General features: G+C 39.2%; 1 protein-coding gene across 8 annotated transcripts in view; it reads right to left on the reverse strand.

The window, feature by feature from the left end:
* Positions 1–226: 226 nt before the first annotated feature.
* Positions 227–13,504, reverse strand: part of HSPH1 (heat shock protein family H (Hsp110) member 1) — a 28,371-nt gene continuing 15,093 nt past the window's right edge. For 2 of the 8 annotated variants that reach the window (XM_060128661.1, XM_060128666.1), the window contains 8 exons: positions 12,952–13,160; positions 11,196–11,327; positions 8,630–8,767; positions 7,618–7,743; positions 6,164–6,271; positions 5,943–6,062; positions 5,562–5,723; positions 3,778–4,671 (listed from right to left, as the gene is read on the reverse strand). In XM_060128661.1, coding sequence (XP_059984644.1) covers positions 4,465–4,671; positions 5,562–5,723; positions 5,943–6,062; positions 6,164–6,271; positions 7,618–7,743; positions 8,630–8,767; positions 11,196–11,327; positions 12,952–13,160 — 1,202 coding nt within the window. In that variant the 3' untranslated portion in view covers positions 3,778–4,464. Of the gene's footprint in view, positions 584–3,777; positions 4,672–5,561; positions 5,724–5,942; positions 6,063–6,163; positions 6,272–7,617; positions 7,744–8,629; positions 8,768–11,195; positions 11,328–12,951; positions 13,161–13,504 lie in introns of those variants that run through there. The other 6 variants (XR_009536619.1, XR_009536617.1, XR_009536618.1 and 3 more) reach the window with 6 other exon arrangements.

The raw sequence follows: 13,504 nt of genomic DNA on the forward strand, positions 1-13,504 counted from the left end.
GGGACACGGGTTCGTGCCCTGGTCCGGGAAGATCCCATGTGCCGCAGAGCGGCTGGGCCTGTGAGCCATGGCCGCTGAGCCTGCGCGTCCGGAGCCTGTGCTCCGCAATGGGAGAGGCCACAACAGTGGCCGCGTACCGCAAGAAAAAAAAAAAAAAAGAAATAATACCTCACCTGCTTCTGATGCACTATTTTGTTTTACTGTCTTTATATTTTTAAAGAAAAATTGTGGTCATGACCAAGTTTGAAAACACTGGATTAAGAATCTGTATTTGGTAAAGAAAAGCTTTGGTGTTTCGTATAAGCATGGGGTTAGAAAACTGGATACAGCCTGGTGAAAACACCGCAAATCCTACCATGATTGAACTTTATGGAGAATTTCAGAGAACAGATTTTGAGTCCTCCCATTACGAGTTCTCAGTGAGGATGAAAGTGTTTCGACAGTGCTGACCAACTTCTACGCCTGGCTAAGTGCGTGCTGTGGTCACTTTACTACCACGGGGAGAACACGGGCTTCGGAGTCAGATCGAAGTTCTGATTAACCTTTTAACTTGGTCAGATGGTCTTTCGCCTCATTCTGCCATCTATAAAACAATGAGAGGATTATTGTGAACCTAAGAGCATAGAGCACAGCCAAGCTCACTAGAAGGCATTCAGTTAAGTGCCGGTTTACTTCTTTCTGTTTGAAGTTCAAAGTCACTTTTCCTACAGCAGAAGTCCTCAAGGGGCAGGGGTCATTTCTGGTTGTTACAACAAGGCCTTCCAGTGGGTAGTGGTCATAGATGCTGGTAAACATTCTTCAGTGTACAGGGTGGCCCACCACAATTACCCAGCCCATACAAACTACTATGTATAAAAGAAATAAGCCACAATGATACCTTGTACAGCACAGGGAATACAGCCAAAATGTTATAGTAACTTTAAATGGAGTATAATCTATAAAAATTTTTGAATCACTATGTTGTACACCTGAAACTAATATAATATTGTAAATCAACTATACTTTAATTAAAAAATTCATGTAGGGACTTCCCTGGTGGTCCAGTGGTTGGGACTCTGTGCTTCCACTGCAGGGGGCACAGGTTTGATCCCTGGATGGGGAAAGATCGGTATGCCGCACAGACAAAAAAAAAAAAAATTCAAGTAAAAAATCCATGATGAACAAAATATCCAATTTTTACATAGAAACAATCTGTGTTAAATTAAAAAAAAAATTATCCAGCCCGGAATGTCAACAGAACTAAGGTTGAGAAACCCTGCCTTAGAGGAATCCACAACATCAGACAGACTCGGTCAGTTATGTTCTATAGATTTGGATAAGGAAATGGAGATGAGAAAAGTTAGGTGATCAGCCTAAAAACCACAGTGCTGGGGCGGAGTGGCGGGGCGCACAGTCTGGACCCTTGGATAAGAAACCAGATCTTCTCCTACCCCAAAATGTGCTCTTTCCACTCTACCGTACTGCCACCGGTCCTTAAGCAGAACAATTCTGGGAAAGTAAAACCACTAGTTACTAGAAAAGCTAAATTTATCCTAAAGTTTTCAGTTATGCGACACAGGCTTATATTGTTTAAAAACTATATGCAAATAGACTCAAAAATAACTAATTGTGACGGGCTGTCTTTTAGGAAGTACCGAGCTAGCAAAGTTAGACCACTACCACAGGGCCATCGCACGTCTGCTGTAGCCAAGTGGCAATAGCACAGGGAAACGTCATCATCCTGTTCACAAGAGCTTAAACAAACCAAACCTACTCAATACGTCGAGAAAAGGAATCTTTCTCCAAATATCAAGACTCAGTCTCCCCCATAACCGTATGACACAACTGTTTTGTGCCAGGATTACAGAGAGTGAGACATCCCTCCACAGCAAATACCACAGGCAAGACAGAAGTCTGGGTATACACAAACAGTCAAGTGGTAACGGGGAAAATACCCTGAAGGCTGCTGATAAAAGTGTGTGGTCATTGCTCTCATTAACTGAATGTGAAATTTATTTTTTGGCCTTTCAGAAAGTAACTCTCCATCGGCTATTTTGGAGACGGGCACATTACACTTCTTTCTGATGAGGAATCAAGGACAAATAGAAATCAAGTCAACTTTGGGGACTTTACCCAAGAAATTAAGTTAATTGTTATTCAGGCTTTACCAGTGTTCATGATGAACTAGACTAAAGGTTTAATTTTCAAAGTTCAATTACTAAAATGACTAGACATTTTTGGAAATACTGTCATAACGTGACAATCTAAGGGAAAATTAAATACAAAATTCAGTCTTTTGTGAAACAGCACTTATCCAAACTGGTCCATGTCCCGAGGATTCTAGGTGATTACTAGGTATGATATTAAAATGTATTATAAAATAGTCAACATGACAATGTGTTCTCCCATATCCAAAGTGCAATTCTGAGGGCTGCAAACTATAGTCAGTTGAGCCATTTTTTGAAATTCTGCTTCACCTTTACAGAAAAGCGATGCCATAGAAAATTTCTAACCCTGAATAGGAAACAAACTGATTTAGGCCAGATTGATACTTCCCCCATTATCATCAGGTGCTATTTTGAGGTAGAAGAAAAAACACTGTTTTCCCACTCATACTTTTAAAAATCTTTGGGTTTTATGAGCTTCCTGATTGTACACAGAACACTGTCTTCTCCTCTCTATGGGTAAATGTATACCCATTGAATATATATTAGTGTGCATTAAGAGAACATAAGAAAAACCATAAAAACCCAGAGATAGATTACAGTTAAATGTAAGGCTTCCAGATGGCAAAAGGTCAAAGATATTACAAAGTGGGAAAATGTTGACCACCTGGCAAATGGTTAAGATCCTTATAAGAACGTTTTACACAAAAACCAATATTCAAGCATTACAGACGAGAATGAATAAAATACTCAATTCGTGAAACACTAATAGGCAAATTTAAAGTGTTGAAGTACGCACCACACAAATGAAGACACGTTACTTAATGCAGAATGGTTGTCTGTGGGCTTTACACTCTGAGTAACTTGAGCGCCCAGGTTTGTTCCCAACTCTGATACATGCCTGTGCGATCTTGTAAATTACTTAACCCCGTGGGTGGTTTTGAGAATCAAACTATGTGAAGTACCTGGTACAGAGTAGCTCAACAGTAGTTATTATAATAGACTGGCAACAGGTAAAGGATGAACACCCCTAGCTGGTGAGGGAGGTAACTGCTGCACAGTGGTGGGTGGTAACTGTTACTCGTTATCCAACCTAAGCATGCAGGCCTTCTCCCCAACACCGCTTCAGTTTTGTCCTGAGACAAGATTCATTGCAGCATTATTTAGAATATGAGAAACACCTAAAGCCCACCAACACTGGGACTGGCCGAAGTATTTTTATGTATTAACATGTATGTCTTTATAATGGGACTCAGTACAGCAGTGAGGTTATAAAACCTGATATTTACTGATATCCCTGATACACAGAGCTTTAAAAAACAGCCTACACTACACTAACACACACACACACCCCACACACCACACCCCACCCCCCCGTGCTGACACACACACCACCGTCAGGAGAGAAAGGCTGGAAGAGTTGTTTTTTTCTGGGTGGTAGATAAGTTACACTTAACTCTGTAGTTTTAAAAAAGTGCACTGTAATCAACATATGCTACTTTTCTATCAGGAGAAAGTCATTCTCATTTAGAACAGTGATAGCATATATAAGAAACAGCAAAGAAGCAAAGTTGGATTCTCACAGTTTACACCATGCTGCTCCAATCCCATTTTTAAATCAGTGACAAAACTGTTTAGAAATGACACCATAAGATGAACTTTATTTTAAAGCTCTTAAGAGGCTTCACAATATCAGTTACAAACAGAATCAACGTTTCCTCCACGTTACACCTTCACATGACACTGCACTGGGTAAGGAGAGAGAAATTGTAAAGGTTTTGTTCTGCATGCTGCTAACACATTTCACTAGCTTTTGCTTTTAGTCACTGGATTTTTAATAATATCAAAGCAAAAAGTGATATTCTATTGGACAGAATTAATTTTAGAAAGCCCTTATGAAGTCAGACTTAGTCTTGTTTATAAACACCCACACCCACACGCATGCTGAAACGGAGAGCAAAATGCAAGAAAACTACCTTGGCGGAGCAATGCTTGAAGAGTTTAACCACAGCCCTCTTGAATACACTTTATTTTCTCCAAAGACAAAAGTCAGTTTCATCCTCAGTGATGCAAATGGTAATACTGCACAGAAGCTTAGTATGAATTCACAATTCCACAGGAATCTGAAGTTACCAAGGCAATTTTCCCTTTTAGGATCATAAAGACTACAGACTTAAGCTTTTTCTTTTTCCATATAATACACAAAATTTCTAAACATCCTTAAAAAAGAAAATATAAATAGTCTCAGTATGTCATGTAGAATCACATACCATGGCAAAAATATTTTATTAATTGAAGCACTAAGTCAGTTTAATGTCACCTAGTCCAAGTCCATATTGATGGAACTCTTCTCGTTAGGGTAACATTCTCCATTCTGATGTGGAGGTTCAGCACTGAAATTGTTTTTGCCTTCTAAGTCCTCTTCCTTTTTATCAGTACTCGGGCCATTTGGAGTTCTTTCCAGTTTGGGTGATTCAATTTTTGGTTTGGGTTGTGTTACAACAGGTTCACAAGTGTTATTCAACTCCTAAGAAAGGCAAACAAAACTAATAATCAGACTAACTCCAGTTCATTTTCAATTACTTTCCTACATACCCGAACCAGTATTTTTCTACCACCTCTCAAATAACTCCATTTGCTCAACACATTTGCCCAAAACTATAGCTTGAAGCCTGATCAAAAGAGATGTGAATATTCTTCTACGGTATGTCAGGGACTTACTAACTACTCACATATTATTAACCCATTTAATCTCACAGCAGTTATTAAAAGGTAGGAATTATCATCCCCACCTACGGAGGAGAGGTTAAGTAACTTAACCTCAGGAACAGAAAAAGTAGTGAGCAAAGAGCTGGAATTCAAGCTTATAGTCCATGACCTCAAAGGCTCATGTTAACCTTCACTGTGTTTGAATATTCTTCCAGGCAGAAAGCAGTTCCTTGGTTTTCTTCCCAACTTCCTTCTAGCCTCATGCGCTCAGCAAGGCCTGCCCTGATGAATACTGACCTGGGTCCCTCTCCACCGCCCCGAGTTTCCTAATCCCTTTTGACTGTTTTCCCCTCGGCACTTAACACAATCTGATATCCTTCCACGCTCGTTTATTGTCAAGTCCTCCTCTCACCGGCAGGTGACTTCCATCCTTTGTACACTGACAGTTAAACTCCTAGAACAGTAACTGGCACATGCTAGGGGCTCAACAAATGTATTTGTTGAACTAAGTGAACAAATGAAGAAACAGAAGTTTAACAGAAACTTACAAGGTATTCCACATTTTGTAATGTCAATAACAAACTCAGAAATCTGGTCCTGGGATGAGGTAAAAAGATTTAAGCAAAAACGGCTATGTTCAAGGTTCAAAGGATTGCAACCAGAAGCCCTAAGAAAACCCAGCAGTACACACCAGACAATGCCACGCACCTTTATTTTTGCTCTAATTTCCTGAGCACGCACGACGGGATCCTGATCGAGACTCTTTTTGGCCTGAGCGTTCATGATGTTATTCATCCACTCCATCACTTCATTAACAGACTTCTCCACCTTTTTCATTTCAGACTCATCAATATGGTTATATTTCTCATCCTAAACGGAAAAACTTGGTCATTCTGTAGAATTAAGTGTATTTAACAGTAACATCTAACTTGACCCAATTTTCCATGAAGTTCACATGTACCTCTGGTCTCACACACCAAAACCCAATTTCTCACTTAGGAACGAACATTTGTTCACAATGAAGGTTCCTCAGCTTAAACACGACCTTGTAAATCTAGGGTGGCGTCCTCGCTCTTTACAGAGACTTACGTTGCTCCTGAAGTCAGCTGCTATCTTGGCGTAGTGCTGCAGCCTCTGTCCTAGTTCTTCAAATACTTTGGGCCGTTCTTCAGCTTCTTGAAACCGGACTTTAATTGGAGTGCCAATTTTCTAAACCCGAATGTAATAAATTAGTATTTGTCATAATTGTATTTTAGAAGTCTATAATCTGAAACCCAAGTACTGCTTTCTAGGGGGAGAGAAGGGCCTACCATTAATTCCTCCAACTTGTCGACATACGTCTGCTTAGCCTGGTCCTCTCCTTCTTCATAGAGCCAGTTCTCAGTCTCTGTGAGCAGCCTCAGAAAATTTTGATGATCCTACATACGGAACACAAGAATCAGTATTAGTGGCAATCTTACTTTAAAATAGTCAAAATAGTCGTCCTCAAAAGTGTTACACATCAAGTAGCTCATTTCATTTCTAGGAAGGCACTGATTAGCTGGATTCTCTTCACTGAAAAGTATCAGGGAGCGTTAAACACTGCATTATTAGCGCCATACAATATTTTACAAGAGGGACTGACAGTTATTAGGCCATTCTCTCTTTTACACAGGGATATTTGAAAATTTGTGGTAAAATGCTCTTATTGACTTATAACATTGTATTTCAGTAGTCCGATTTTGGACAGTTTGTACACTGAAATGTGGTTATAGAATCATAGGGACTTTCCTGGTGGTCCAGCGGTTAAGACTCCGCGCCTCCACTGCAGGGGGCGTGGGTTCCATCCCTGGTCGGGGAACTAAGATCCCACGTGCCTCGCAGTGCAGCCGAAAAGTAAAAAAAAAAAAATAATAATCATCTTCCTACTCTCCAAAACAATTAGGTCTCAATTAGTAACTTTCTACTCACTTCCACAACTACCAAATACTGAAAGGAAAACTAAACAAGTTGACAATTCAATCACTGAACACACACGAAAGCCATTCCTAACAAACTCACATAAAGTATGCAGTTATACTCTGGCTTTAGGAGGTCTAGCTGGTTTGGGTCATCTCTACCTCAGAATCCCAACCATAAGAAATCCAGCTTCAGAGCTGAGAAAGAAATACAGTACAAAGTAGCCTCAGGATCGTAGGACTAAACAGACTCCCAGTTTACATTCTCCTAAGTCCAGAATTAACTCCAAAGCCACTCGAGATTTCTAACTGGCCAGTTTTTCTCCAAGGCCCATCTTTCACAAATGAGCTTCAGGGATCTGCTTAGAGCCATACTGCTCCTGGGAGCTGACAAAAGCCTAAGGGGAATACTGGTGCCTGATAAACTCTGGAATGACTGGATGAACAAGTCTTATGGGATAAAGCAATGACAGAGAGCAACCAAGGCACCAGAGTCATAAAAAAAAGTCTGAGGCCTTTGAAAGCAAGGATTTTCTCTTATTTATGTTTCTAGGCCACAGTAACTGTGATGTCACAGACTATGAATAAAAGTGCCGAGCGGTTCTTTCTTTGATGGTAAAAACTCAACTCAGTGGATAAACTAGAATAAAATGGCACATCACTAGTGAGCCTCTCCCTCCATGACTCTGTTTATACAACTTCTATTTCAAGCTGTTTTGTTTTCAAAGAGCTCAAGTTACATAATCTAGTAGAGGTTTAAACGTCAAATTTGATATTAAACACTTCATAATGAGATTATCTGAATAAAAACAGAGCCCTAAACATACCTGCTCACATATAAATTTTTCATATGGTCCACACAGCTTGTCCCTGAACTCGTACACATATTCCTCCACTGCGTTTTTAGCATCATTTCTCTCTTTCTCCAATTTATCCTGCATTATCATCTTACCCTGTCAGGAAAACGGAAGAGGTTAATTCTAGTCTTCTGCTACCTGTAACTATATTTTAACTATTTAGATTCTGGAGTTAACAAAATCAAGGATTATATCCAAAAAAAAACAAAAATCAGTCTTAACAGTTCTAATTTATACCTTATAAAATTCTTCCAACAATTCCTACAAAGTTCTTCATTTTCTAAATACACAGAATGAGTTTTTTTTTAAACATTATATAATAAATTACATAGCTTTCACATTTCAGATCTAATACTAAGGAAAAAACCAATCTATTGCTTTTATACAATTTTGTTTTCTTTTATGTAGTTACTTGGTTGTCTCCTACTGGGATTAATACTGACCAATGTATAACAGCCACACAATTCTGCCACCACATTTTAAAATCAAGGATAAATACATGTACTTAGAGTCTATTTATTTACCAAATATAAACGGAATAGAATTATTAAATTTCTAAATACAATGTTCCCATCTCAGTAAAAGAAAAATGAACCTCAATTATTTCATATATGTAGACTACAAAGAAGCATAATGTATTTTAACAGAAATATTCAGTGTGGCCTGAGATACCAATTGTGTCGCTCTCTGGGCTAGAAGATATTAGCACCCGATTTCTTCATAAAAACTTGGGCAATCAATTTTATACCAAGCAGAATGATCTATGGTATAGATTTCTTTAATAAGGTTACAAAAATATAAACAAAACTTGCTAAAAACAATTTAACTGAAAAAACCATTAGTTTTGGCTTCATCCTATCCCTAAAAATTGTATAGACTTGAGATATGAGAAAGAATTATAGCCATTTATCTACTAGAAATATGCGTAAAAGGGCCAAACTAAACACATTCCAAAATAAAAATACGTAAATGAAGCACTTACCTCTGTTTCTATGTACATGTTAAGAAGGTCCTTCCCTAACTGCCAGACCAAGTTGGCTTCAACTGGCAGCTCAACATTCACTACCTTTATTTTGGGTTTTTTAGCTTCTGGAGGCTGGTCAACTTTCTTTTCATTAGCCTTGGGAAGAGGGGTTAAAAAAAAAAAAAAAAGGAGAAATTCTTAAACAGTCCTTGAATAACAAAAATCTCCCTATCATACTTACTGAGGACTCAGGAAAAATTAAAATTCCTAAAATCATAAAATTGGAAGAATGTATAAGAGATCATCTAATTTTCCACCCATGCATTTTAAATCAGGGCTGCAGTTACACTTAAACATGCCACACTTCCCTATAAGAATTCACCAGGATATTTTTCATTTCCTATTAAATTTAAATTTAAACTCTCCTGCTAAAGCTTTTCTTCATCAGTCCTTGCTTTCTAATCCCTTTAAGCAATGTTTGCGACTCCAAAAAGGCAAACATATTATTATTAAATTACCACATCTTTAAATTATAGCCTACAATCTAATGTTAACACCAGATGGATTTTGACCAACTACTAAGCATGTTAGGATCAACTCTATTCCTGTAATATATATATTTAAGGCCCTATATCCCAGCATTAAATGTGCTTTAATTACAATTATCACTACACTGATGAGTGCCTTTTAAAATTTCCTGAATTTGGAAATCACGTATGCACACGTATATGTCTATATATATACATCTCCTTATTTCTACTATCTGGCTTTGAGTCATACCCCTTCTCATTAGCAACTCTGCAAGGTCAAAAGATTTTTAAAAGTCTTAAAATGGAAGCAAATGGAATGATGTAGCAAATGCTAAGTTTATTGTCAGTTTTTCCAAAATATGTAAATACAGGGCTAAAGAAGTATCTCCTACGGCCTTGAATTTTCCAAGCCTTTCATAGTATTTTCATTTCTGCAGGTTCCTATAAGCACAAATGACAAAGAACGCAAATTAGGAAACTCAGCTGTAGGACAGATTAGAAGATAACCAAGGGTTATGTAACGTGTACCCTGATTGGCTGAGATGGTAAAACAGGGACAAGCCCACGAGGCACAACAAGCACCAACACTGGGGAATTTCGGGGAGTTATGAAGGATGTTAAAATTCTAGGCTCTTTATATAAGAAACTGGGACTTGAAAGAGGTTCAATGGCTTGGCTAAAATTATAAAGACAGAGACGGGACTAGACCGCATGTTCCCCAGACTTCTGTTTCAGCGTTCCTTAGAGATCACATGTCTGTGAAGTGCTGTGAGCTGCATCCCTAGCAATGATCTGGTCAGTCAGCCTGCAATGTCCATGTCTTCTTCTTCCCTCTAGTGCACGAGAACCCCCCGATATTTTGTGCATGCTCTGGGGGCATAAAACACAGAAAGAAAAATGACACCTACACCTGGCAAAACACAGGAGTGCAACAGATATTTGGGAATCAAATGGATGACAGTCACATATATGCAGGTTAGGTCAGGATAAGACTATCTAGCCGAACAAAATTAAACCAACTACTGACAAAACCAACGTATCACAAAACGGCATTCGACGTGGCACAGACGAGGAATCCTCCAAGGGGGTCTGTGGTAATGTTCCAAAGGGTTTGACACTAGTGGTCCCACTGACAACTAAGAACGTAAGATGCTACCCAGTGTCGTGCTCTAGAGAGGTACTAAGACCACTGGCCTAAGTCAGTTAATGCTCAACGCTAAGTGGTGAAGGGGAGGGATGCTGAAATTAAGGAGCCAATCACTGCAAAGAAAGCAATGCTGCTACACCATCATCACATACCTCTTTAACAGGAGAAAAAGAAGGTTTCCAGAAATCAGAATCAGGACCTGCAGCTCATATCAGGGCCCCCAAGGGATCAATCAGGGCATGGGAGATTAAAAACCAGAACCTTTTACCAAGTGCAACGTGCATTTGGACCCCAAGGGACAATTCTGTAATTCATGTGAGGGTAAAGAATTCTGTCCTCAGAATGAGAGAAAACCAAACTACTAATGAAAGTTAATGATTTACATCCCACCTGCACAAAGAACAAAGTTCTGCAAAAAGTGCCGATCTGGGATAACAATGGAAACTTATTACCAGATCATCATAATTAATTTATATAAATTTGACAGGTAATTTGAGAGGAGAAAAAAAATTTACTAGACTACTATAGCCCGCGTCTTTATCATTGGATGAATCAAATGGAAACTAATCACACAGCACCAGGACGTATCTGTTTCAGGTGCTCGCAACTGCAGATACTCTAGCACTAGAGAAGACAACAAAAGGTATGCATTCGCCTCCTGTTGCTTGGAGCGGCAGTTATTGAAGGGAAGCTTTCAGGTCTAAAAAGCAGGATACTCAATTCCCTCAGCTGAGGTGGAGTACCTCTAACTGGTTTTAGTTGGAAAATATAGAAAATTATCAGAAAAAAAACCCTACATGGAATACGATAACCTGGTGCTTGCTCTTGAAACTGCGGATTGAATGATATCATTAATGATCACATGTTGCAACACTGTCTAACGGAATGAACTGGAAGAGTCACTCACTTTGTCAGCATCTGGGGTTTTGTTTTCTTCTGAGGGAAGTTCAGGTGAAGGGGGAGACTGTGAGGTTTGACGACCACCAGTTTGTACCTGGGGCTGTGTTCCAGCTTCATTGTTGTCTTGCTGGATATTTTTCTGAAATGAAAGCCCAGGCACAAAGGATGTAGAAAGCAGGTGTACTTGTATAAATTTAAAAGGTTATCGGGCACCAAACACAGTACACTCAATTTCTGAAATCTTAATAGGTGGTGGGGGGGAAAGATGCTGATAAAAGCATACAAACACAAAGTACTTGAAAACCTCTTAGATACTGTAAACCTGTAAGAAATTCTTTGAATGATAACAGTTAATGTAGTTAAACAAGTAGTAAGCGTTTTGATTGATGTGATGACAATCAAGAACTCTCGTTCAAGAAGCCTCCATCTAGCCTTGTACAGATATTAACTCTCAAAAGCATAGGAAGCAGATTTCCTCTAGGCCTCTCTCCCAGAAACAAGCTCCCAAAAACCTAATTTCACAGCGGCCGTCACACATCTCGACACATCTCCATTTCAGTGAACTGAACAATTACATAAAACAGCCGACGATCAGTTATCTGGGGGTTCATCACCTCAGTTTAGAGAGACGCAAGACCCTCTCTGTCCCCACTTTCTTTTCGTGATCCAACTATTTACACCTCAAAAACTCCCAGCATAAAGAACAAATACTACATGTTAATAGACACCTCAATCCTCAGTAAACCAGTGCTTGCTATGATCTTTTCCCACCTTTGGGAGAAGGCTGAAACGTTCGAATTTAACTACTTGCTGCCCACCTGGAAGTCTCTCATATTTTTCTTTCAGAGTTTCAAGATCCTAAGGCAGACACTGAGATATCCAGAAGCAAGGCACTCCTGGTGTATGTATATCCAAAAGGTACTAAGAGACTGGAGACAACAGGCATTAGAATAATGGTGTCTGTAGCCTAATGAGAAAGTATGTGGCCCTGGTCATTTAATTCATTACACTGAAGTTCTTCTTGATGAGAACAAAATGAAGGCTCAAATGCTAATGTTCCTTAAATGTTCTAGGAACGATCATAGTTATAATACCTTCTTCACATCTGAACTGAAACACTGTAACTGCCTACACCTCTTCATTTAAACTATTTCTGATTATTACCCAGAAATGAACTATAACAGCTCATCTATTTGAGTTTCCTAGAATTCTTCTGCAGACCATGTAAAACCAGCACTCGTGCTGCCGCAGTCTATCTACATTAACATCGTGGACGGTAACAACTTCTGTACTCCAGGCGGACACTTCGCCTCCTCCCTCCCTAACACAGCAAACCGTGTAAATAAAAGCACGTAGGTTCTAAAACGCCAAAGCCAAATTTTGCCATACGATCAAAAAATAAAACCAAAACACCCCAAAAACCACAGCATTAATATTTGCTATGTATTTCACTAAGTAGCTCTTGTATTTAGTCTTTTTTTCCTTAATCATCAGTCGGCATTTGATTTCTCAAATGGCCTGTGTCTTTAAACGAACAATTCAAAGAACCTTTACCCACTCTAAATTATCACATGCCAGTTCAAATAAAGCTATACAGAATTTAGTCACAGTTCACGAACTCCACGCTGTATATTACTGTCCAATCAACCAAAATTTTAGCCACAATTAAGAAAAATATATTTTAACCCTTCCCTACCCATCTCTTAGGGCTTAGAATTAAGTCAACTATATATTCAAACTCAAAGGCTTACCCACAAACTTACCTCGGCGTCTGGGTTTTCTGATGGCCTCTGATTCTGACACTCCATGTCTGCTTCGACAGAAGACACTTCGTTCTCCTCAGCTGGGATTTTCTCCACCATAGACGCTGTAGATATGGTGAAAATGCCGTGCGTATTGACTCGCACTTTGACTTTCACTCTAGATTTTTCTCCATCCTTCTGTGCCGAAACATTCTGAACTACGAAGCGGCCTAGACCAAAAAGAAATTGACAATTTCAGAACTGAATCTAACTCTATCAAGCAAAGGCTATATATTGCTATTCCAAAATCTCCCCGTTTTCTCTACCGAGTTACATTTAAGCCCTTTAATGTATACTATAAACATAACCTCTTAAAATAGACTCAGAAGTACACAGTCTAACTTATCACACTTGGGATTAGTTTTAATATGTCATAAAACCTTCAAAGGCAAGGGCACTCTTGTGACTTTCTGTTGAACACTCCGACACAGACACTGTGTGAAGGCTGATGACAAGCTGTCCCCGCTGCCTCCTACCCTATTTCTCCAGGTGAGCACAACCTCGACATGGAAAT

Source organism: Lagenorhynchus albirostris, chromosome 18 (assembly GCF_949774975.1).
Source record: "Lagenorhynchus albirostris chromosome 18, mLagAlb1.1, whole genome shotgun sequence".
NCBI classification, from domain to species: domain Eukaryota; kingdom Metazoa; phylum Chordata; class Mammalia; order Artiodactyla; family Delphinidae; genus Lagenorhynchus; species Lagenorhynchus albirostris.